At 54.9% G+C, this 21,660-nt stretch overlaps 4 protein-coding genes across 12 annotated transcripts; 3 read left to right on the top strand and 1 right to left on the bottom strand.

Annotated features, from left to right (window-relative positions):
- The first annotated feature begins 76 nt into the window (after positions 1–76).
- On the top strand, positions 77–3,780 carry AP4M1 (adaptor related protein complex 4 subunit mu 1). Of its 3 annotated transcripts, XM_027610093.2 has the most exons (15): positions 77–296; positions 397–485; positions 812–918; positions 998–1,094; positions 1,221–1,331; positions 1,410–1,490; positions 1,704–1,766; positions 1,873–1,939; positions 2,045–2,098; positions 2,241–2,347; positions 2,449–2,543; positions 2,804–2,848; positions 3,090–3,140; positions 3,272–3,383; positions 3,521–3,780. In XM_027610093.2, the coding sequence occupies exons 1-15, from the start codon at positions 239–241 to the stop codon at positions 3,740–3,742; spliced, it is 1,359 nt and encodes a 452-aa protein (XP_027465894.1). In that variant the 5' UTR covers positions 77–238; the 3' UTR covers positions 3,743–3,780. The 3 variants fall into 3 exon arrangements, with proteins under 3 accessions (XP_027465894.1, XP_027465896.1, XP_027465895.1); XM_027610095.2 differs by lacking the exon at positions 3,272–3,383 and having other exon boundaries at positions 3,521–3,744; XM_027610094.2 differs by lacking the exons at positions 77–296; positions 397–485 and adding an exon at positions 513–668 and having other exon boundaries at positions 812–1,094.
- On the bottom strand, positions 3,767–16,937 carry TAF6 (TATA-box binding protein associated factor 6). Of its 7 annotated transcripts, none has more exons than XM_027610087.1 (15): positions 16,801–16,937; positions 8,651–8,866; positions 8,459–8,545; positions 8,161–8,314; positions 7,913–7,969; positions 7,684–7,803; positions 7,384–7,529; positions 7,204–7,281; positions 6,995–7,096; positions 6,706–6,888; positions 6,185–6,259; positions 5,931–6,056; positions 5,225–5,398; positions 4,791–4,988; positions 4,131–4,511 (listed from the first exon to the last, which is right to left on the bottom strand). In XM_027610087.1, the coding sequence occupies exons 2-15, from the start codon at positions 8,804–8,806 to the stop codon at positions 4,131–4,133; spliced, it is 2,037 nt and encodes a 678-aa protein (XP_027465888.1). In that variant the 5' UTR covers positions 8,807–8,866; positions 16,801–16,937. The 7 variants fall into 7 exon arrangements, with proteins under 7 accessions (XP_027465893.1, XP_027465888.1, XP_027465887.1 ...); XM_027610086.1 differs by lacking the exon at positions 16,801–16,937 and adding an exon at positions 12,216–12,432; XM_027610089.1 differs by lacking the exon at positions 16,801–16,937 and adding an exon at positions 12,237–12,432.
- Positions 12,521–16,756, top strand: CNPY4 (canopy FGF signaling regulator 4). The gene is made up of 6 exons (XM_027610099.2): positions 12,521–12,769; positions 14,574–14,700; positions 14,799–14,895; positions 15,118–15,240; positions 15,765–15,882; positions 15,976–16,756. The coding sequence occupies exons 1-6, from the start codon at positions 12,655–12,657 to the stop codon at positions 16,122–16,124; spliced, it is 729 nt and encodes a 242-aa protein (XP_027465900.1). The 5' UTR covers positions 12,521–12,654; the 3' UTR covers positions 16,125–16,756.
- Positions 16,938–17,397: 460 nt separating the features above from the next.
- On the top strand, positions 17,398–18,381 carry MBLAC1 (metallo-beta-lactamase domain containing 1). The gene has a single exon (XM_027610098.1). The coding sequence runs from the start codon at positions 17,434–17,436 to the stop codon at positions 18,184–18,186; it is 753 nt and encodes a 250-aa protein (XP_027465899.1). The 5' UTR covers positions 17,398–17,433; the 3' UTR covers positions 18,187–18,381.
- The last annotated feature ends 3,279 nt before the right edge of the window (positions 18,382–21,660 follow it).

Here is a 21,660-nt window from a genome sequence, read left to right as displayed (position 1 = left end):
CTGGTCTGAGTGACGGGGCAGCGGCGCGCGGGCACCGGGAGGAAAAGGCGGGGCGGGGCGGGGCGGGGCGGGGCGGGGCGGGGCGGGGCGGGCGCTGGGTTTCCCGCGGTCCGAGCTGGCACGGGCGGAGGAGAAATTGTTCTTAAAGGGACAGCCTACGTGCGTCCTTTTGTTCCGCGGCCGCAGGGCGGGGCAGGCCCAACTTTCGTTGTCTCCTTGCCTAGTCTCCAGAACCGCCATGATCTCCCAGTTCTTCATTCTGTCCTCCAAAGGGGACCCGCTCATCTACAAGGATTGTATCCTTGACCTGCGGGGCGGGAGGGGGGCGTGGGTGGGAGTAGTGCCCCAGAGCCAGCCTGTGTCGCCGACTCCTTAGCTGTCCTTCCACCCGCTCAGTCCGCGGGGACAGTGGCGGTCGAGATGTGGCCGAGCTCTTCTACCGGAAGCTGACGGGACTACCCGGAGATGAGTCCCCGGTTGTCATGGTAACCAGTGGCGGGGCGTGGGGCAGGCTCCCGGTGGGCTGGGGGTAGGGGGCGCCTCCTCTCTCCCAGGGCTGTTTCCCTGAGAGCTTCCGCTTGGGGATTGGGGGTACATTCTGCCAAATATTCGGAGCGACCGTTTCTCGAGCGCTAACACTATACCGGGCGCAGCTCTGCCACTCCGGGGTAGTTACGGGGGTGGGGGGCTACCTCCGCTGACACATTAGGCAGCTGAGCCCCGGGGGGCGGGTTCTGGCTCGCCCCAAGGCCCCCCGCTAGGAAGTCTCGCGGGCCCTTAATCACAGCTCTTTTCCCCGCCTCTGCCTCAGCACCACGATGACCGTCATTTCATTCACATCAGACACAGCGGCCTCTATTTGGTGGCCACGACTTCAGAGAACATTTCTCCCTTCAGCCTCCTCGAGCTGCTCTCCCGGTGAGGAGGGCAGGGCTGGGCACCTGGGCGCGGGGATGCGACCGCAGGGGGATATGCACACTCCATCCTGTTTTCTCAGGTTGGCCACTCTCCTGGGCGATTACTGTGGCTCCCTGAGCGAGGGGACCATCTCCCGCAACGTGGCTCTTGTCTACGAACTCCTGGATGAAGTGCTGGTGAGGCCAGGGATCTCCCCCACGGCGCCCAGGCCCTGCAGATGTGTGCTGTGAAGGGCAGGCTGAGTCCATTCATTCTCACCCCTTTCCTCCGCTGACCATTCAAAGGCTGTTCCCTGCCCGCAGGACTATGGCTACGTACAGACCACGTCCATGGAGATGCTGAGGAACTTCATCCAGACGGAGGCTGTGGTCAGCAAGCCCTTCAGCCTCTTTGACCTCAGCAGTGTTGGTTTGGTTAGTCAAGGGAAGGAGGAGGAGGAGGGCTGGTGGGTAGTGTCAAACCTGAAGGCTGTTGCTTTGGGGGCTTTCCAGTTTGGGGCCGAGACGCAGCAGAGCAAAGTGGCCCCCAGCAGTGCAGCCAGCCGCCCCGTCCTGACCAGCCGCTCTGACCAGGTGAGGGTGGGCGTGATGGAGTCAGGCCCTCTCATTTTTTTCTGGGACACCAGAGATGGAGATCCTGGTGTTGCCAGATGGGGATAATCCCTTCCCTTACCCCCGTGTCCCCACCCCAGGGTCCTAGCCTCCACTACCCTGTCCTTTCTGCCTGTTCACTTTAGAACACAGGCCGTTCAGCCTCCAAGTGCCCAAATCCCCTCTCTTCCTCAGAGCCAAAAGAATGAAGTATTTTTGGATGTGGTCGAGAGACTGTCTGTGCTGATAGCATCTAATGTAAGTTTGGGCCCCCAACCCTGGAGCTGAGGACAGATGGCATTTGGGAAATGTATGGGGGGGGGGGAGTGTCACCTCAGAGCATTGAGCTCTCCGCCATTCTTAGGGCTCGCTGCTGAAGGTAGACGTGCAGGGAGAGATCCGCCTCAAGAGCTTTCTTCCCAGTGGCTCTGGTGAGAAGTCTGCAGGCTTGGCCCAGGCTGGGGTGTGGGACAGTCTCCTCGGTGCTGTGTATGGTGGTATCTGGCAGCCTTTTCTGATGTTCTTTTCTCTGACAGAGATGCGCATCGGCTTGACAGAAGAATTTTGTGTGGGGAAGTCAGAACTGAGAGGTGAGAAGAAAGTAGGTCTCTCTCCTACGTAGAGGTCACCGCCAGAAGTCGTGTGGAACAGAGACAGGTTCTCCCCAGCTCTCCCCTCCTGCTCTCCTCTCCCACAACGTGGCTTCCAAGAGGAGACTTTTTCTCCTTCCAGGTTACGGACCGGGGATCCGGGTGGATGAGGTCTCATTTCACAGCTCCGTGCTTCTGGAAGAGTTTGAGTCTCATCGAATTCTGCGCCTGCAGCCCCCTCAGGGCGAGGTCAGGATCGGGCTGGCCTAGCATGTTCCATCCACCACGGGGAAGGGAGGCAGTTCAGGGGTGAGGAGACCAAACTGACCTCCGTTCCTGTCTGGTCCCAGCTGACTGTGATGCGGTACCAACTCTCAGACGACCTCCCCTCCCCGCTCCCCTTCCGGCTCTTTCCCTCTGTGCAGTGGGACCGAGGCTCGGGCAGGTGAGACCGTTTCCCTGCTCTGGAACTTCTCTGAAGTCTAAGCCAATACAAAGATGTTCCCAAAACTCATTATGGAGGAATGGGGGTAAGAGAATACAAGTCAGGAAAAGACACCCTCCCCCCAACGTGGACTCAGCCCTTAGTGGATTCACTGCCTGGGGCATGACCCACTCGGCAGCCATGCACAGAGGCCCCGGGGGAGGGGGGCGGGGGGGATGGTGAGCTGCCAGCGAGTAACACTACCATGCCCTTCCACCCAGGCTCCAGGTTTATCTGAAGTTACGATGCGACCTGCCCCCGAAGAGGTATGAGTGGGGGTCAGCCAAGCCTAGTTCTGTTACGTGGGGTAGGACAGAAGGCCCACATACCTATTGCTCCCGCCTTCAGATGCATCCACTGGCTTCGGAATCCTGTTCAGTTAGAGGCAGGAGGACTCGGGAAGGGGATGGGGTAACACTCGTGCTGAACCCTAGTTGTGATGTTAATGAAGAGTGGGAACTGGTCACTGCCTTCCAGGGGCTGACTCTGTTCCTTTTTTCTTTGCAGCCAAGCTCTCAATGTCAGGCTGCACCTTCCCCTGCCACGAGGGGTGGTCAGGTTAGTGGGTGAGGCACGGGGGCTCGGGCGGTTGCACCAGCTTCCCTAGACAACAGGGTGGCCCCGGGAAGGATGGAACTGGCCTGCCCCGGGAAGGCAGGGACTGAGCGCAGCGCCTCTCCAAATTACAGCCTGTCGCAGGAGCTGAGCGGCCCCGAGCAGAAGGCAGAGCTGGGGGAGGGAGCCCTTCGCTGGGACCTGCCTCGGGTTCAGGGCGGCTCCCAGCTGTCAGGCCTTTTCCAGGTACAAGCTGCTGACTCTCTGAGACCCTCTCCTCCACCTGCACGGTCAGCCCCAACCTGTCCCTCCTCTTGCGGTGAGCCTCCCTGCCCTCCATCCTCTGGGCCTCAGTACCCCTCCCTGGCCTCTGTCTCCTACAGATGGATGTTCCGGGCCTCCCTGGGCCTCCTGGTCAAGCACCCTCCACCTCGGCCCCTCTGGGTCTGGGTCCCGCCAGCCTCTCGTTTGAACTTCCCCGGCACACGTGCTCCGGCCTCCAGGTTCGCTTCCTCAGGCTGGCATTCAGACCCTGCGGCAATGCCAACCCCCACAAGTGGGTGCGACACCTAAGCCACAGTGATGCCTATGTCATCCGGATCTGAGGCTCCCCAAACGAGGACACGGGCAGCAAAGGTGGTTGTCTGCAGAGCTGGAGAGGAGGATACTGTCTTTTCCACCCTTCTGGCCCGAGGCTATGGATCAGGCTGAAGAGTCCACAGAGTCCTGAAAGGCCAGGAGACAAGTCCTGGTCGACAAGCTCGACCGTCCCATGGCACCTGACACACAAAGGGCTGAGGTGGATCAGAACTTACAAATCAAACTTTTATTCTGAGGAACTGGCTGTACAATATCTAAAAAAAAAAGTAACGTGGAGGAAGCAAACTATTACTCCCTTCCACCGTGCGTGCGTGCGTGTGTGTGCGTGTGTGTGAGTGTGAGAGAGAGAGAGAGAGTCAGGGACAGAAGAACGTTGGCAGACATACAACAGCATTAAGGTGCAGGCTGAGGGGAGCCAGATCCAGGAGGCTGGGAGCCATTGGCTTTGGGAGTCCCTGGAGCTGGAGGAGGGCTATCCCCAGCTTCCTGTTTCCCCCCACAGAGGGCACTGCACCCAAGCGGGGAGGGGGCTGAGGATGGGGGAGGAGCTGGAGAAGGATGGGCTGCTGGGCCTCCTTTGCCCTCCCCTGTAGGAGGAAGAGAGACGACAATGTACTTCTGGACGCTGCCGGGCCCAGAGGGAGCAGTGCTGGGAGGTGCGGTGGTGGCAGTGGAGACCAGTTTGACGATGGGCTGCACGCTGGGGACTGTGGTGGTGACGGGAGAGGTAGTGGTGGAGCCTGAGCCAGGGGCTGAGGTGCTGAGGGACAGGACCTGGGGGAAGAAAGGAAAGGCACTGCCTGGGGGAGGATTCACCTGCTCCAGCCGGACAGCTGATCACAGCTCACATGCTCAGGAGCCTGGAGGCTGCTGCCAGCTCGAGAGCCGTGCTCAGGATGAGCAGCCACAGCCTCACGGGCCTCCTCGAAATGGCCCTTCCCGCTCCTGTCTGGGCCCAGAGGGAACTGGGCTCCACTCTGGGGCCCCCAGGGTACTTGGAGGTAGCCCTGGTCATGCTCCCCACCACCCCAGGTCCCACGTGGCTCCCAGTACCTGTTGGGTGGATGAGGCACTGGAGGAGGACGACATTACAATAAACTTGGTTGGAGGAGGGGAAGGCTGAGGCGGGGCGGCAGCTCGGGCAGACACCAATGTCTGCACAGGCAGCGCGATGGAGCCAGGGACCTTCAGCAAGCCAGGGGTTCGAGGACCAGGCTGAGGGGCTTGTGAGAGGGTCAGCGTGGGCCGGGGCTGCACGAAGAAGAGGGGAGAAGAAAATGTCAAGGTCTAAGAAGAGGAAGGGCACCTGTTGCTGCTCTCGGCAGGTCTCCCTGGGGTTGGGGAATCATCCACTAAGGGGGCCCAGACTCCCCCCAACACTGCTCTCTCAGAGGGCCCCATGTTTTCCAAAAGTAAGCTCTTGTCTGAGTCCCCTCCCCCCATCCCTCCCACGTTTCTTCACCAAGCCCCCCTCCCCCATCACGGACCTGAGTGATGGTCAGAGTGGTCCTGTTGACCTGCTGAGCCTGCAGAGCAGCCTGGGCCCGGGCCTTGACAACATGGGAGCAGAGGAGGGGTCCGAGGGACCCAAATTCTGCCCGATAAGCATCTTGATTGTCAGGTGGTAGGCGCAGCTTTGCCAGAACAGGGGCACAGTGTTTCTGCAGAGAAAGTAAAGAAAAGCCAGTAGGTGGAGGGCTGGGCCCCTCAGGAAGTGTGACAGGGAAGGGGTGAGGAAAAAAGTGCCCGGTAGTTCAGTATGTTTCTGGCACGGGCTGGACTGCTGGGAGAGCCGTGCGTGTGAGGATCGCTGGCTTTTCCTCAGAGGACAACAAGCACCCACTGGTGTGGCTGGGTGACTTGCTGAATACACTAGTGACTTCTAAGGGGTGGTGGGTCCACAGGGTGATGCCTTGCACGGAACGGAGCACAGTGATACAGAAGCCTCAGGGGCAGTCCCTTCTAGGGGATGTCCCGTGCTAAGAGTTAAGATCTCTTATTTCTTACTTAACCTTTTGGTGCCTTGGTCTCCATCTGCACAACAGTATTGGACTTTGATTATATGAGGCAAAGATGGGATGAGTGAATAAAAGCCAACCATGGCTTGCTGAACATTGTACCCGTGTGTGTGTGGGGGGGGGGGGTGGGAGTGGGAAGAAGATGGGGGAGGGCAGGGATGGGGGCTCTGGTCACCAGGAGGAGACTCTGCACATGGTCAGCTCCGATGCGGTCGATGTTGCTCAGCACAGGGCCGTCCAGGACGCTGCGGATCCGCTCTCCCTCCTGCTGCAGCCGTGGCAGAATCAGAGTCTTAATCACCTATTGGAAAGGAAGGGGAGAAGCCAGGAACCTTGGGTCACCTCAGGGTCTCCCGGGTGGGGCTCTTGCCCACTAGGACCCAGGATACCTCCTTTCCCCCAGTGCTCCCCCTGCTGCTGGGGCCTCACATCGTGTCCCAGCTCTGCCAGGCCTGCGATGGAGCCGTAACGTGTGGTCCACGGAGTCTTCTCGTCCACCCAGCTCTGTAAGGGGAAGGAAGAGAAACCCGGCTCAAGGGGCCTGAGAGACTAACTGTTAAGGACCAAGTCTAATGAACACGCTTTTGTTGTGGATCATTAAGACGTTCCAGAGAGGGCCCGAGTTCGAGGCCCTGTCCCTCTACCCTGTGTTTTCAGTGTCCTTTCCTCTTCCCACACTGATCCACCTCTGGCTTGGCTAAAGCTTTGTCCTGGTCACCACCCTGGGGTGGAGATGTGAAATAAGTCTACACTCCTCATTCTTTAAAATTTATTTATTTATTTGTGTGTGGGAGGTAGAGGGAGGGAATCTCAAGCAGACTCCCTGCTGAGCACAGAGCATGAGTGCTGGATTCCACAACCCTGAGATCATGACCTGAGCTGAAATCAAGAGCCAGATGCCTAACCCACTGAGCCACCCAGGTGCCCCTACACTCCTCAATCTTGCTCACCTTGGTGAAGGTCTTGGTAATCCGGGACTGGATGTTGTTCGTGGTCGTGCTGAAATGCTTGCAGATCTGGGCCACGAGGCGGGCAGCAAAGTCCCGGAGTGCCCAGTGATTGTCCACATCTGGCCGCAGGCACAGCTGTCTGCTCACAATGCAGGTCATCACAGCTGGAATCAACTCATGCACCTAAGGAAGGAGTGGCTAGTTGGCTAATTCTGACAAATGGCTTCCCATTAGTGGCAGCAAGGTGCCCCGACCCTGGGTGGAAAGGTGGGTGGGCAGGACCGCTCACATATTTTTCTAGATACAGCGTGGGGTTGTCCATCAGCGCCTTCACCATGCGCATCAGGTAGATGAGCAGGGCCAGGTTGTTCTGCACCACATTCACACGGACCTGTGGGAGGGAGGTGACGGGGCGGTGAGACCCTCAGATGAGCTCCCCTGCCGCCTCCTCACTGCCCGGAACCTCATCCTAGGTGCTGGCCGTCTGCCTCCTCTCACCCCCTCCGAGATGAAAGTGCTGAATCGTGGCAGCATCTGATAGAGCCCCGGGTCCGTTGCGATGCTCTGCAGTGCCTCCTGTGGGGGGAGGGAGCGAGTGACGTGCGGGCAGAGACCGGGACAGGTTCGTGGGACTTCCGGGAGAAGGGATCCGGTAAAAGCAGGTCAGGGGGGCCTCACCGCTCTCTTGGCCTCACAGGAGCCCACACAGGCTTCGGTGATCTCCTTGTAGTACAACTGCTGCTCCACAGACAGCTCGTGGATACTTCGCGGCTTCAGCCGCAAAGGGGCGCCCTCCAGCAGGGGTGGCGCCTTCTTCTCTTTCCCTGGGTGAAGTGGGAAGACAGGTTTGAAAACAAAAGCTCCAGGAGAGGCCTCGAACCAGAAAAACCTTTGCTCCCTGCCCAGTGAGACCTCCTCACAGCTCGCCATCTGGCTTTGGGGCAGGAGCCAGGAGAGGCCTGGCCTAGCAGTACTGACCTTTGCCATCGGTTGGAGCAGCCCCTTGACCTTTGCCTTTCAAGGGTCCGTCTTCCTCCTGGCCTGGCTTTGCTGACTTCAGGGGTTCTGTGGCTTCAGCCTTCTGCTGCTCTTTGGGAGCTGGTGGCAAAGCGGTCACAGCAGGAGTGAGGACAGTGGCAGGGGATGGAAAGGAAGGAGAGGGAAGGTGAGACAGACAGGGGTGGGCTCTGGGCTTGGACAAGGTTACCTGGGGGTGGATTCTCCGGGATAGCTGGCTGGCAGCCTTCAATGCTCAGCCAATGAGCTGCGAGGAAAGAAGGTGTCAAGTTGAACTGCTAGACATGGACACTAAGGAGCCACTCGGCACTAGGAACGCGTTTTGCGTCCTGTTCCCACTTCCTGCAACTCACCAGCGATCTCACGCAGTGGGCTTCTCCATTGTGATCCCCACCCCCTCTCCTTCCTCCCCGCCGCCTTGCTCTCCCCACCCCCAACCTTTGAGGCAGACGTCCAACGGCACCCGGGGCAAAGGGGTATTGATGATGTCGCTCAGATCAACCTCCTTCTCCTCGTAGAAGTAAAGCTCCCGGCCCCCACCAGAGGCGAAACGGAAAGGAATGAACTCCTGAGCGTGGAAGCCATAGAGCGGCTATATCAGGAGAGAGAGAGAGAGACACCAGGATGAGAGGGAAGCCTGAGGAGCCATGGCCGAAGGCAAATGCAGCATCTGGGAGGACGGATCTCACCACCCTGCCCCCACCCCCCCAACCTCAGTCCTGCGTGCCCCAATCACCTCGACATTCTTTAGCTTCAGTGCGTAGTCAATGTCACTCGTGGTGAGCTTTTGCCGCTTCCCCATGTGCATGAACTTCAAGGCATCCTGGGGGTGGGAGACAGACAGACATCAGCCTGACAGCCTGAGGAAGAAGGGGGCCTGAGCAGCATCCTTGATACGACGCAGGGCTGGGCGGACGGGTCAGGTTACCTGGGCAATCTCCTTGATGCGGTAGCTGACCTCATCAGTCAGCAGCTGGCAGGTCTCCTCCTGAATCTGAGCAATCCCCATTGACTCGGCCACCACCTTCATCGACTCCGAGGGCAGCACCGTATTGCTGAGCTTCAGCTTCTTCTCCTCGGCCATTCTGGAGCCCCTTGTTCCCTCCCCCAAAGAGTGATACCCCAGGGTGGAGAGACGGAGACCCTGGCAGGGGGATGGGGTAGGCAGAAGAGATAAAAAAGAAACGTGAGTCAGCACTGGATGTAATGGAAGCAGGTAGTAATCCGATCCAGTGCAACACAATGTACTGAGCTCCCCATTCTGTGCGCAGTGTTGTGCAAGTGAGGCACAGTGAATGGACGTGGCCTCGACTGAAATCCCGGCCCTAGACTCCCCAGCTGGGTTATTTGGGCAAATTACTGACATTCTCCCACCTCTGGGTTTCTTCCCCACATGTGGAATGTGGAAAAGGCTTTGTTTCCTGAGGCTGTTTTGTGTATACCTTCATCTCTCCTGCCCCTTCTTGTGCCATTATTCACGCTTGACACAAACGCAGTAGCGGTTAAATACAACACTCCCACTCTGAGCCTAAACACCTGTATAATTTAATGTGATAAAAAAACACACAACCATCCCAACCAGTTCTTACTTTAAATTCATGGCCATGAACTTCACACAGGCCCCTCAGGCTGCCAGACAATCATACTACACCTCCAGGCACTGTCTCCCTCTGTCCTACGTGATACTGCCTTTCTTCCTTACTTCAGGCCATCAGAAGGAACCTCCACAGATTCCCACCACATCCACCAACCTAACAGCACCGGTGCCCACATCCCCTGCCTTCGCACCTGTTACTTTAAGTATTTCATTTTTAAGTAGGCTCCACGCCCAGCACAGAGACCATTACGGGGCTTAGCCGCCCACGCGCCCCCTACCTGTTAGGGAAGCCTCTCTTGCCTCTCACCAACTCCCAACCCTGCTTTCTCCCTGCATCACCACCAAGTTTTTAACCTACCCAATCAGTCATTCCTGCCAGCCTACAAAACGCAGCTATTCCTCCCATCTTAAGAAAACAAAACGGTGGTCTATGCATACAATGGAATAGTACGCAGCCTTAAAAAGGAAGGAGATTCGGACATGTGCTATACCACGAATGAACCTTGAGGACACGATGCTCAGTGGAATAAGGCAGCCACAAAAGAACAAATGGTATATATTCCACTTATATGAGGTTCTTAGAGGAGTCAAATTCATCGACTCTGCAAGTGGAATTGGGTTGCTGGGGCTAGGGCAGGGAAGAATGGGGAGCTAGCGTTTGATGGCAATGGAGTTTCAGTTTTACAACATGAAGAGTTCTGGAAGGATGGATGGTGTGATGGTTGTATAACAATGTGAACATACTTAATCCCACTATACTGTACACTTGAAACGGTTTAGAATGGTGAGCTTATGTGTATTTCACAATTAGAAATATAAAACTATTTTCTTCATTTCACTTTCTCTCCAACATATACGTTTTTCGGCTCCTCCTTGCAACCAAACTCCCTGAAAGTTATCTTAACTTTCTAATTCTTCTCCTCTCCTCTCTTGCACCTACCCCAAGCAGGTTTTTGACACCACCAGGTCCCCGAAACTGCTCATCAAGGTCACTGATGACTCCACATTGCCAAATCCAAGGACCACTCTCCTTCCTCATCATACCTGACCTGCCAGAAGCACACACTATAGCTGACTACTCCCTCCTGAAAACTCTTTACTCCACTGCCTTCCCCTGGCTTTCCGCCTACCTCACTGGCCACCCCTGTTTCCTTGACCAGTTCTTCCTCTTGTCATCTGCCTGATGCCGGAGCATCCTGGGCTCGGTCTTTGGTTGTCTTCTGTAGCTACACTTACTCCCTTGGCGATGTCAACTATCCTCAATTTTCAACAGTGCTTATAGGCTGATGGTGGCCGAGTTTATATCCTCAGCCCAGAATGTTCTTCCTAACACCAGATTTGTGTATCAAACTGTCGACTTAAAATCTCTTTTGGAACTGAACTCCTGATCTCCCTCCCCACCCGCTCCATTTTTCTTCATCTTCATAGTAATGCCATCTATCCAGGCACTCACTCTATACGTGAGCCCTCACATCAAATCGGCCAGGTGATCCAACCGGATTCCTCCACTCCCACTGCATGGCCAAGTCACCATCATCTCTCGCCTGGCTAACCTCCACAGTCTCCTGACAAGGTCTTCCTGCTTCCACCCTTGCTTCCCACATCTATTCCCAACACAGCGGCCAGAGTGATTCTGTCAAAATATAAATCAGACTGGGTCATTTCTCTGCTCAAAAGCCTGTAGTGGCTCCCCATTTACCACAGAGTAAAATCCAAAATCCTCATTACAGTCTGTAAGGCCCTTCATAATTTGCCCTCTCCCCAACACATCTCTGATCTGCTTTCCTTCCTTCTTCCATCTTGATCCAGCCCCAGTGTTCTCCTGCTGTTCAAACCACACAGGGAAGCTCTTGCTTTACGGCCTTTGCTCTTTTCCTTCTGCCTTGAATGCTCTTCCCCAGATGCCAGCTTGGCTGCCTACTCCCCTCACCCTATTCAACACCACACTCCAATCCCACTCTGCTTTTCCCCCTCGTGGTATTTAACATCTACTAATACGTACTCTATCATTTCTAATTGTTTATCACCACCACACCTTCCCTTTCCACCCCCCACTGTGTGGACAAAAGTCTTTGCGTTATGCTCACTGATGTATTACAAGATCCCACACTAGTGCCTGAGCCACTGTACTCAGTAAATCATTTGTTGAATAAATCAGTGAATTATAAGGCTTAGAGATGTAGGTGCTCAATAAATTCACGGTACCACGATTATCAAGATGAACAAGATATAGGTCCAAGCTCGGAACCTGCTTTGTGGCCTAAAGGACAGTGGCTCGCTTGAAGTTGGCATTCGGAAGACTACTGTCAAAAGTGTTTAGACTGACTGCGGGGTGTTGATGGGGGCGTGCTGGAGGAGGGAGCACGGAAGCGAAAGAGAATCTGGTCTCCTCCTCCGCTAAGTCTTATGTTCAGGGAACACATTTATTCAACACATACTCTGTGCCTGGCGCCAGGTATACAAGACGCTGTTGTATCCCAGGTCACTGGTGAACTCTTACTAAGCCTTCAATACCCTCCGTACCGACTGCCAGTAACAGCTCGCAAAACACGCTACGACCTCAGGACACCTTCAGGTCAGTGGAGTCGGCAGGAAAACTTCACAGAAAAGGGTTACCTTTAACTAGATGTGGGTAGTGGCTTCCCCAGCAAGGAAGCGAGTCGAAGCTCCCCCAAGGAATGGGTACAGCGCGGAAGAAGGCGCTGAGAGCCCACCTCATCCCCCCAACATCCTCCAATGCAAACACACACGCACACACAGAGTCCCCAAGCGCACGGACACACAACCCACCGTCCTCCTCCAGGCTCCCACACAAGCCCTTCAGAGGGCCTAGTCCCGGGTAGCTCTCAGACCCGCCCCCGCCAGCCGAACGCCCCACGCAGAAAAAGTCTCTCACCGCCGCCAAAGCACCGCTCACCCGGCGCTCGGCGCCATCTTGGCCCCGCCCCCTCCCGGGAGCAGGTCCTAGCAGAGACGGAGAGGAAGTCACTGCCCCTTCCCCGAGCCGGAATGAGTCTCCTAGGCTCACGAGTTGAAGTGGTATAAAAAACGGGTTTTTCTCCCTACGTGCAAGAAGCACACCCTCCTGCTACAATTACTTCAGTTTATACTTTCGCTACCCCGCGGCCAGGACCCTAAGAAGCGCCGCAAAACCGAAGCGGGAGAGCCGGGAGCGCAATGAGGCCCCACCCCCTTCCGGACCGGGACTGCGCGTGCGCCTCCCAAGCCAGGCTGGATGGAAATTCCCTCCGACCCCCTCGGAACTTAAAGGGCCCGCTGCCTTCCCGAAGTTGGTTTGAAGGCAAGGGCTTGTTGGTTGTGGACAGCACTTTGTCATGGGACCTGTGCGGTTGGGAATGTTGCTTTTCATTTTGGCTGTGTATGGCGCTTGGGTTGGGACGCCGAAGGAGGAAGACGATGACACAGAACGCTTGCCCAGCAAATGCGAAGGTATCTAAAGGGAGTGGCCCCTATTCGCATCCCTCTGCCCATCTCCTTAGTCTGGACCGGACCAAATGGACCGCGATGGGGGGGTCACTCGATCTCCTTTAAGACCTGAGGGAGATCCTGATGGAGCTTGGCTGAATTCGAAGGGGGTCAAGGGAGGGAATCCGTAGCGCTACCCCACAACTGTGGCACTACAATTCCCATAGGGCATTCAGAGGAAGTCCTCTTTTTCTCGCTTGCGTAGCCCGTGATCTGTGGGAACTGTAGTTCAGAGGCTGCCCAGGATCCCCCACCCACTGAGCATTCAGTGTGTTTCCCCCCCATAACACTAAACCTAAACCTGGGAAGCCTGCAGGAGCTGGGTGTGAGGCTCATACCTTATGAACGTCCTCTGCTCCACTCTTGCAGAGACGCTCTCAAATTACAGGTCCCATGCTTTCCTGGGGAGGGTTTGGGGGTAAGTAAGGCCTTGAAGCTCATAAAGAGGAGGCCACAGAAATGGAGGAGGTTCCCCATACGTGTGAGGCTTTGCAGAGGGTACGTACGGATTTTACTGTGAGCAGCATCTTATGTGGCTGCATGAAGGTGGTGACTGGGTGGGGTGGGGGGAAACACTTCAGAGCTGGGCCGTTGAGTTCCCTGGTTCCCTAGTTTGTTGCCTTCCTGACTTTAATTTCTTCCCTGGACTCTTTTTCCTTTCACCCCACTCCACCCTGCATTTCAGTATTGGTGTTCTGCATGACCTGAGCCTACCTCGCCTCTCCTCCTTGCTCTAAGACCTCTGTAGGCCTCCTGCTGTGGTCAGAATACACCCATTTTTGGCACAGCATAGAAGTCTCTTTGTTGTATGGCCCCCATCGCTCTTATATTTCTGTCTCAACTCCCATCCTCAAAGTGCCCATGATTCAGCCACACTGAACTTCTCAGCTGTCACTGAGCCTGCCTTATCCTCTTGCACTCTGTGCCTCAGCACACTTTTTCCCTTTGCCTGAAATAACCCTCTCCCTTCTGTTTTTGATTCTCAAGACCCAGTTTAGATGTCAATTCCTTTGGAAGCCTTCTTCCTTTTCTGTCACCTCCTACTATATTGTAAGCCCTTGGAGGGAAGAAGAGCACCTGTATCTCCGAGGTCCTAGCATAGTGCCTGGAACATTTAAGGCACTTTTGTTAACTTGCCCTGTGTTTAGCTTGCTTGGCACTTCTGTATAGGCCACCCCCTTTCTTGGGACCCACCTCATGCCAGGCCAGGTGCTAGTTGCTGGAAGACAGTGGTGGAACATATGCAATGCTCATCCTTAAGGAAATCACAAGCTAGCAGCAATTCAGTAAATGACCACTGAATGAATTTTGCATTTCCTAAAGAGATTAAATCTCTTGTGAACCTCTAGTGTAGGGCCCATCATACCACATTGTCATCATTTATCTGTCCCCAACTACATCAGCAATGTCCCGTGGATAGGGATCATGGGTCTTATTGCTCTCATGCGTATATGAGCTCAATAAATAACTGCAGAATAAAAGCAAACACTTATACAGTGCTCCCAATATGCCAGGCACTATTATAGGGGCTTTACAGAGGTTGATTTATTTAATCCTCATCACACCCCTATGAAGGAGGTTCAACTATATTGTTATCTCCATTTTAGAGATGCAGAAACCAAGACACAGCAGAATTACCACATAGCTATTAAGTGGCTGAGTCAGGATTCTAACCCAGCCGGTCTGGCTCTAGTCTGCTGCTTTTGCTCATCTACAGAATGAGTTGTTGGAATGTTTGTTTATCTTTCACATCCTTGTGGACATCTAGTGTGTAAGCTGCTGAGCCTGGAGCTACAGGAAAAGCTGAGTCACACTGGCCGATCTCGAGAGGTGCTGGAGCTGGGGCAGGTGCTAGACACTGGCAAGAGAAAGAAACACATCCCTTACAGTGTCTCGTGAGTTCTTCTTGTTGCTCATCTACCTTCCGACCCCTGAGGGAGCCCTGGGAGCTCCTACAGCATCCAAGAAATCTTTGTTTCCCCTCTTCCCACAGAGAGACAAGGCTGGAAGAGGCCTTGGAGAATCTGTGTGAGCGGATCCTAGATTACAGCGTTCATGCCGAGCGCAAGGGCTCACTAAGATATGCCAAGGTCAGACTCTTCCCTAGGGCAGCATCCCACGTTTCAGAAACAAGAACGGGTATCCCCTGGGACCCATCTCCCTCCACCTCTGGAGGATGTCCCCTCCCCATTGTTAGACTCCCTCATGTCGCCCTCATGGAGTCTCTGGTAGTTGACAATGCTGCTGTGGCAGAAAGGGGAAGGATGAGGTGGGGCAGTGAGCTGGGCTGATCCCGAATTCCTATCTCTCAGGGTCAGAGTCAGACCATGGCAACGCTGAAAGGTCTGGTGCAAAAGGGGGTGAAGGTGGATCTGGGGATCCCTCTGGAGCTATGGGACGAGCCCAGCGTGGAAGTCACGTTCCTCAAGAAGCAGGTAAGACAGGATACTGCACTGCCCGGGGCAATGAGAAGGGAACCTGAGGGGAGACCTGGATCCTCGGGAATTCCGCCTCTGAGCAGGAGAAGGGTGCGGAGTGAGACTCTGTCATTGACTGAAGTGGGCCCAGGAGCATATCAAGGAGTAATAATGGAGGCTGATAATATCTACTACCACATACTGAGCGCCTACTATGTGCCAGATTGAGGCCCACATACTTTCCAGCTGCTGCCCCGTTTTACCCTCACAACAACTTCATGTGGTAACAGAACAATGGTTCTGTTACCATTTCCCATTTTATAGGCAAGGAGTGGAGACACAAGAGTTTAATAGCCTACTTGGCAGAATAGGTTTTAGTAAATGTTTGTTGAATGAATGAGGATTACCATCTTGGACGCCAAGTTTAGCCTCCTGGCTACCTGCTCTTTAGGGTGGGGTGGGCAGACAGGAGTGAAGAGCAGAGAGGAGCGTTTCCAAAGCCCAGCAGAGTAGATGCCTTTCTGACCCTTCCACTTGATCAGTGTGAGACGATGCTGGAGGAGTTTGAAGATGTCGTGGGAGACTGGTACTTCCATCATCAGGAGCAGCCCCTACAGCATTTTCTCTGCGAAGGTCATGTGCTCCCCCCTGCTGAAACTGGTAAGTGTGTGGGGCTGGCCCCTTTCCTGCCAGGCCCCAACCTCCTCTACCCCCCAGATTAATATCGAAATTGTTTTCTATCACCCAACCTAGCGTGTCTACAGGAAACTTGGACTGGAAAGGAGAAGATCACGGAGAGGCAAAAGAAGACAGAAGGGGAGGAGGAGCAGTATCAGGAGGAGGAGGAGGAAGAGATGATCAACACACCAGGGCACTCCAAGCATGACCCAGAGGACCTTTGACTCTTGCCTTTGAGCCCCCAGGAAGGGGCAGGAGTCATGGAGAAGAACCTTCTGAAGTCTGAGCTCTCCCTGCTCCACATAAGGGTGTGTGTGTATGTGTGAGTGATCCCATCCCAGAGCTTGTAGCTGTCTGGTTTCAGGCAGGATCTTGGTGGTGCAGCATGGCATGGCTATGGGGACAAAGGTGGGAGCAGTAGGCGGAAGGCCTGCTCCAACAGATGAGTCCCCTGCCTGCCATCTGGCCCCTTAATTGGCAGGTGTGTGTGTGGTGACAGTATTGAAAGCTTTCCCCTTTAAATCTCTCTCCTACTTCCCACCCCACCCAGAGGTCAGTGAAGGCATTGGAGCTGTGGGTCTCGGGAAAGGCACTTTGCCCTCGGGGTCTGTTTCTAGACCCTTACAAGAAGAAGGCAGCGTGGACATTCTCTACAACCTACACACACTGCCTGCGTCTAGGCTACAAGCCAACAAACTGAACGAGAAGGGGACACTATGAGGATGGGGCGATGTTGATAAGTTAGGTGGGGTAGATGTTTAGTCTACTTCATACTCATTTCACCGAGGGCCGACCATGTAATTTCACAGGTGCCAAATTTTCTACAGCGCTAGTAAAAAAAGTTTTTTTAAATATCACCTGGCCCCGTAGTTTCAAACAACTGTCCTGCACACATCATACCTGGCCGATAGAGCAGCGCCCAAGAGAATAGAGCCGTAGGTCGCCGGCTGTTAGAAGCTAATGGTGCTTTGTAATCTGCAGTCCAGGGAGGCTGGCAGGGGTCCCCCGGCTGATAAACATCTAGGCGCCGGTCTGTGCAACCCGCCTCGGCGCGTGCGGGAGAATGCACCGGAATTAAAAATCCGCGTTCGGCTCGGCCACCGTACTCCGGGTTTACGGGAGCTCGCAGAGGACAAAATGTCGCGCGCTTCTCCGAGGGTGGCTCTAACTATGGAGTGAGGCAAGAATTAGGAGAAGTGCTGAAACTACGTCCAAGGCGGGGAGCGCCTCGGCTAGAATGAGGGAAACAAAGAGGATATCCTTGGGGGATGATGGGTGAGGACCTACCGCACGAGAAGTGTGGCGACGGCCGAAGACACTGAGGGACTGGCGGGTTCAGGCTAAGGGCAGCTTGGGACGATACCATCTACGGAAGGGCGTTGGGGCGATACCATCTTAAGGGTGCGAAGGGGGTGGCAAAGAACAGACTTGGAAGGAGCTACTTTGGAGGAGGCAGGGCGCACGTGGGAACCCCAAGGGACTGGACAGTCGCCCACATCCCCATTTCCCTTCCCCAGCCGTCCCGATCCTGCCATGAGCGCTCTGGTGCGGACCGAGCCGCTGCCCGGGGAGCCGCCTCTGCTAGTGAGCGGCGACCCCTACTCCGTGGTGGTCCTGCTGCAGGGCTACGCGGAGCCGGAGGGGGTCGACGATGCGGTACGCGCCGACGGCTCCGTGACGCTTGTGCTGCCTCAGGCCTGGGGCTCAGCCTCCAGCACCCGAGAGTCCCCGCCCGAGGGCGGCGGGGCGAAGACCGCCCTGGAGGAGGTGGCCCGTGGCCCCATTCTCGTGGACACCGGCGGCCCCTGGGCTCGGGAGGCGCTGCTGGTGGCCCTGGCGGGCCAGGGCGTGGCCCCCGGAGACGTGACTTTGGTGGTGGGCACCCACGGACACTCGGATCACATCGGGAACCTGGGGCTTTTTCCCGGGGCGGCTCTGCTGGTCTCGCACGACTTCTGCCTCCCCGGGGGCCGCTACCTCCCCCACGGGCTAGGTGAGGAGCGGCCCCTGCAGCTGGGCCCGGGGCTCGAGGTGTGGGCCACGCCGGGCCATGGGGGCCAGCGGGACGTGAGCGTGGTGGTGGCGGGCACGGCCCTGGGCACCGTGGTGGTGGCGGGCGATGTGTTTGAGCGCAACGGAGACGAAGACTCATGGCAAGCGCTGAGCGAAGACCCGGTGGCCCAGGAGCGGAGCCGAAAGAGGGTCCTAGCAACTGCGGACGTGGTCGTGCCTGGTCACGGAGCCCCCTTTAGGGTGGTCAGGGAAGCCCCTCAGCCAGGGAACTGACGTCCAGAAGACCAGAGGAACCGCCCTGTCAGCCGAGCCAGAGGAGTCAGGGGTGATCGCTTCCAGCCCTTGCAAGAGGCCGGTTTTCCAGCGAGGACAGTCATCTATATCACTGGTTCTTTTTTTCTTTTTTTTTTTAAGATTTATTTATTCATTTGAGACACAGAGATACAGAGAGAGAGAGCATGAGCAGGGAGGGGGAGAAGCAGAGGGAGGGGGAGAAGCAGAGGGAGAGGGAGAAGCAGGCCCCCCGCGGAGCAGGGAGCCCGATGCGGGGGGGGGGGGGGGGGGGGGGGGGGGGTTTGATCTCAGGACCCTGGGATCATGACCCGAGCTGAAGGCAGATGCTTAACCATCTGAGCCACCCAGGCGCCCTATATCACTGGTTCTGCAACCAAACTAGGACCAAGGACTGGCTCAGCCGTGTGCCACCTCTTGGGGCCCCCATAAAATGGGAGAATGTTCTTGGGAGTGTCGTCCAAAATAAAAATAGAAAACTGCATAGAAAATCATAAAGCCCTAATGTGAATGTGAATCGTTAATAGTGATAATCATGCAGATTTGGTAATTAGCAACTGCAACAGGGGGCACTTTGGCCAGTTGCTTCTCATAAGATGGAGGCGTGCTGAGAGAAGGTGCAGGGCATAGAAGTAACACCTTAGTCATCTGACTTTCATCCATCTGTTCGTTTGAGGAATATTTAACACCTGCAATGATTCAAGCACTGCCCTAGCTCAAGGGGATGCAACAGTGAGCAAGCTAGACAAACTCCCTGTTCCTTATGGAGATTACATCCTACAGAGACAGAAAGACAACTAATAATCGTAAACCAAATAATTACAGATTGTGTTTAGTGATGTGAAAGAAAAGGAAGGCAAGATGGGGGTAGAGTGCCTGGATGGGAAGATGGCCTCTTTTATTTAAGGTGGTCAGGAAAAGCCTCAGAGGAGATCATTTTTAATCAGGGAACTGAATGGGAAGAACGCCAACCATCTTAGGATCTGGCAGATGTGCATTCCAGGCATAGGAACAGCAGGGATAAAGGTCCTGAGGCAGGATGGCTTGACCTGCTTGAGCAGCAAGAAGAGCATGGAGTTGGACTGCAGAGTGCCAGAGGAGAGTGACAACAAAGGAGGATGCAGAGTTCGGCCAGGCCATCATGGACCCCAGTTAGGGATTTGGATTTATACTGAGATAGAAGGCTTTGGCTTCTGGGGAGGCTAATGACTTGGTCTCATTTAAAGTAAGTACTCTTGTTCTGAGAGGAGCAGTGGTCAGAGTGGGGCAAGAATAGAATCAGCTGGACTGGTTCGGAAGCTCTTGTGGTCTTCCAGGCGAGAGAAGTCAGTGGCGCCTGCTCTTACCCTAGAAATCCTATTATGGCACTGGTCCTGTTCACAGCTGTGTCCCAGGCCCTCCATCACACAGTCCCAGGACCGCAGAAGCATTCAGGTGGGGCAGATGAAGGAAAGGAGCAAGTCCACCTTGTTGCAGATGATGAACCACCCTGGGTGGATGCCATGGGGCAGGGCCTGACCGGGGGTTATTCCCCTGGTGTCCACCAAAGGCAGCTCAGAGGAACCGGTTCACCTAGAGGGTGAACCAGTAGCTGCCACGCAGAGACTTGTAGTTGGTGTTGGCCAGTTTGATGACCACAGAGTGCAGAGTTCCGGGCCAACAGTTCAGCCATAGCTGCCCAGATCCCTGCCAGTCACCAGATAAAGATAAATGGAGTGAAGGTGGCAATATGGGGACCCAGCCTCAGAACTACCATGGTGTGGGGGCCCTTGGCCAGGTTTTCTAGCTCCTGGACCACAGAGTGCAGGGAGGTTACTGGTGTGTGGAGCGAGTACAGGGGCCAGCTGTGGGCCCACCAATGCAGCACTGTGCCCTGAGTGGTCTCCGGGGCCATCAGGGGCCCCATCTGATAATGTGGAGTGTAGATCCAACAGCTTCAGGGCTGTAGGGAGGATGAAAAAGGAGCGGATGGGGGTTATTTAGAACTATGCACTTTCAACTTGTACAAATAAAACTCCAGTCCTGACTTACTTTCCAGAACATGGTCCTCTGCCCACGACTCAGGTCTGGTCACCTAGAGTAACACATCTCTTTGGCCACACTGATTGTCCCCAGGATGGGCAGGTCACCTAAGTTAGTCAAGGCTTGGCCATCTTAGGGGTTTTGTTGGAGCTAGTGGGAAAAAGTCTAGTTCTTTCCTGAAAGACTGACATGGGAGATGTACGGAAGTGTTGAATCACTGTAGTTACATATATCACGATGTGCACACCTGAAACCAATACTACCCTGTATGTTAGCTAGCTGGAATTTAAATAAAAACTTTAAAAACTGACGTGAGAGGAGAAGTTATTTGCCACCTTCTGGGAAGAGCCCATGGGCTCTGGGGTCCAGTGGAGGCTGAGGCTGAAGCTGAACAGTAGGGGGCAGAAATGAGCAATTAAGAGAAACAGATCCCGAGACAGACAAGTTTGCGCTCTGAAAGCCAGACCCACCCCGCATTCTTCCTTCGTCACCTGGACTGAGCCCCCACTTTGCTGCCTAAGCTGCCTTCTGCTTTCAGTCGCAACAGGAGGAGTCCTGGGTGGATACAAACACTGGTGCAAATGACCCATTGGAAAGGCCACGGGGAACTGGGAAACCAGCCGTAGAGGGTGGGGCCCAGAATGATTGTACTTCTAGAAGTTTCTTCCAGCTTCCCTTTTATGTAACCTCTTGGGAAAACTTGACCCATATGGTTAGATGCTTCTACTCACAAATATTCAGGGGCTCCACATTGCCTGCAAATAACACAAAACTTTCTCTCCCACTCCGAAGACAAACTGCTTCAGCTCTGCTGGGACTGCCTGCTGCCTGCCAGACCCGCCTGCCTCCTTCTCCCACAGGCCTGCCCTCCTCCCTCTTCTGTACCATCCGATCATCCAGGCTCAGCTCAGCTCATCTCCTACAGAAAAGCCTCCTCTGAATTTCCCACCCCTACTTTAAACTCTTGTAATGCATTCTCTGTATTATTTTTTTTAATTTTTTATTGTTATGTTAATCACCATATATTACATCATTAGTTTTTGGTCTGTATTATTCTTTTTTTTTAAATGTTTTATTTATTCATTCATGAGAATTAGAGAGAGAGAGAGAGAGAGAGGCAGAGGTAGAGGGAGAAGCAGGCTCCCCGCCGAGCAGGGAGCCCGATGTGGGACTCGATCCCAGGACCCTGGGATCACAACCTGAGCCGAAGGCAGACGCTCAACCATCTGAGCCACCCAGGCGCCCCTCTGTATTATTCACTTAGCATTAAATATGACCGGTGTTGGTCATTATTTCTGGAAATGTCCCCTCCCCACTGTGCCCCTTGAGAGCAGAAACTAAGAAAAATGCTTCTGTGAATGCTTCAGAGCTTGGTATTTTGTCTGTGAACGCCATGTAATAAACACTTCCTGATTTCTCTGGGCATCTGTTACC

Source organism: Zalophus californianus, chromosome 10 (assembly GCF_009762305.2).
Source record: "Zalophus californianus isolate mZalCal1 chromosome 10, mZalCal1.pri.v2, whole genome shotgun sequence".
In the NCBI taxonomy this organism is placed as follows: Eukaryota; Metazoa; Chordata; class Mammalia; order Carnivora; family Otariidae; genus Zalophus; species Zalophus californianus.
The sequence above is the reverse complement of the archived record's forward strand: the minus strand, read 5'-3'. Positions and strand labels throughout refer to the sequence as shown.

Excerpts from the sequence above, each read along its gene's own strand:
- AP4M1 (XM_027610093.2), top strand. The coding sequence starts at position 239 with ATGATCTCCCAGTTCTTCATTCTGTCCTCCAAAGGGGACCCGCTCATC. Across the intron at positions 2,849-3,089 it reads TGCGACCTGCCCCCGAAGAG|CCAAGCTCTCAATGTCAGGC; the intron begins GTATGAGTGGGG and ends TTTTCTTTGCAG. Across the intron at positions 3,384-3,520 it reads AGCTGTCAGGCCTTTTCCAG|ATGGATGTTCCGGGCCTCCC; the intron begins GTACAAGCTGCT and ends TGTCTCCTACAG.
- TAF6 (XM_027610087.1), bottom strand. The coding sequence starts at position 8,806 with ATGGCCGAGGAGAAGAAGCTGAAGCTCAGCAATACGGTGCTGCCCTCG. Across the intron at positions 7,970-8,160 it reads GTTGGACGTCTGCCTCAAAG|CTCATTGGCTGAGCATTGAA; the intron begins GTTGGGGGTGGG and ends CTTTCCTCGCAG. Across the intron at positions 6,260-6,705 it reads TTACCAAGACCTTCACCAAG|AGCTGGGTGGACGAGAAGAC; the intron begins GTGAGCAAGATT and ends TTCCCCTTACAG.
- CNPY4 (XM_027610099.2), top strand. The coding sequence starts at position 12,655 with ATGGGACCTGTGCGGTTGGGAATGTTGCTTTTCATTTTGGCTGTGTAT. Across the intron at positions 12,770-14,573 it reads CTTGCCCAGCAAATGCGAAG|TGTGTAAGCTGCTGAGCCTG; the intron begins GTATCTAAAGGG and ends GTGGACATCTAG. Across the intron at positions 14,701-14,798 it reads CACATCCCTTACAGTGTCTC|AGAGACAAGGCTGGAAGAGG; the intron begins GTGAGTTCTTCT and ends CTCTTCCCACAG.
- MBLAC1 (XM_027610098.1), top strand. The coding sequence starts at position 17,434 with ATGAGCGCTCTGGTGCGGACCGAGCCGCTGCCCGGGGAGCCGCCTCTG.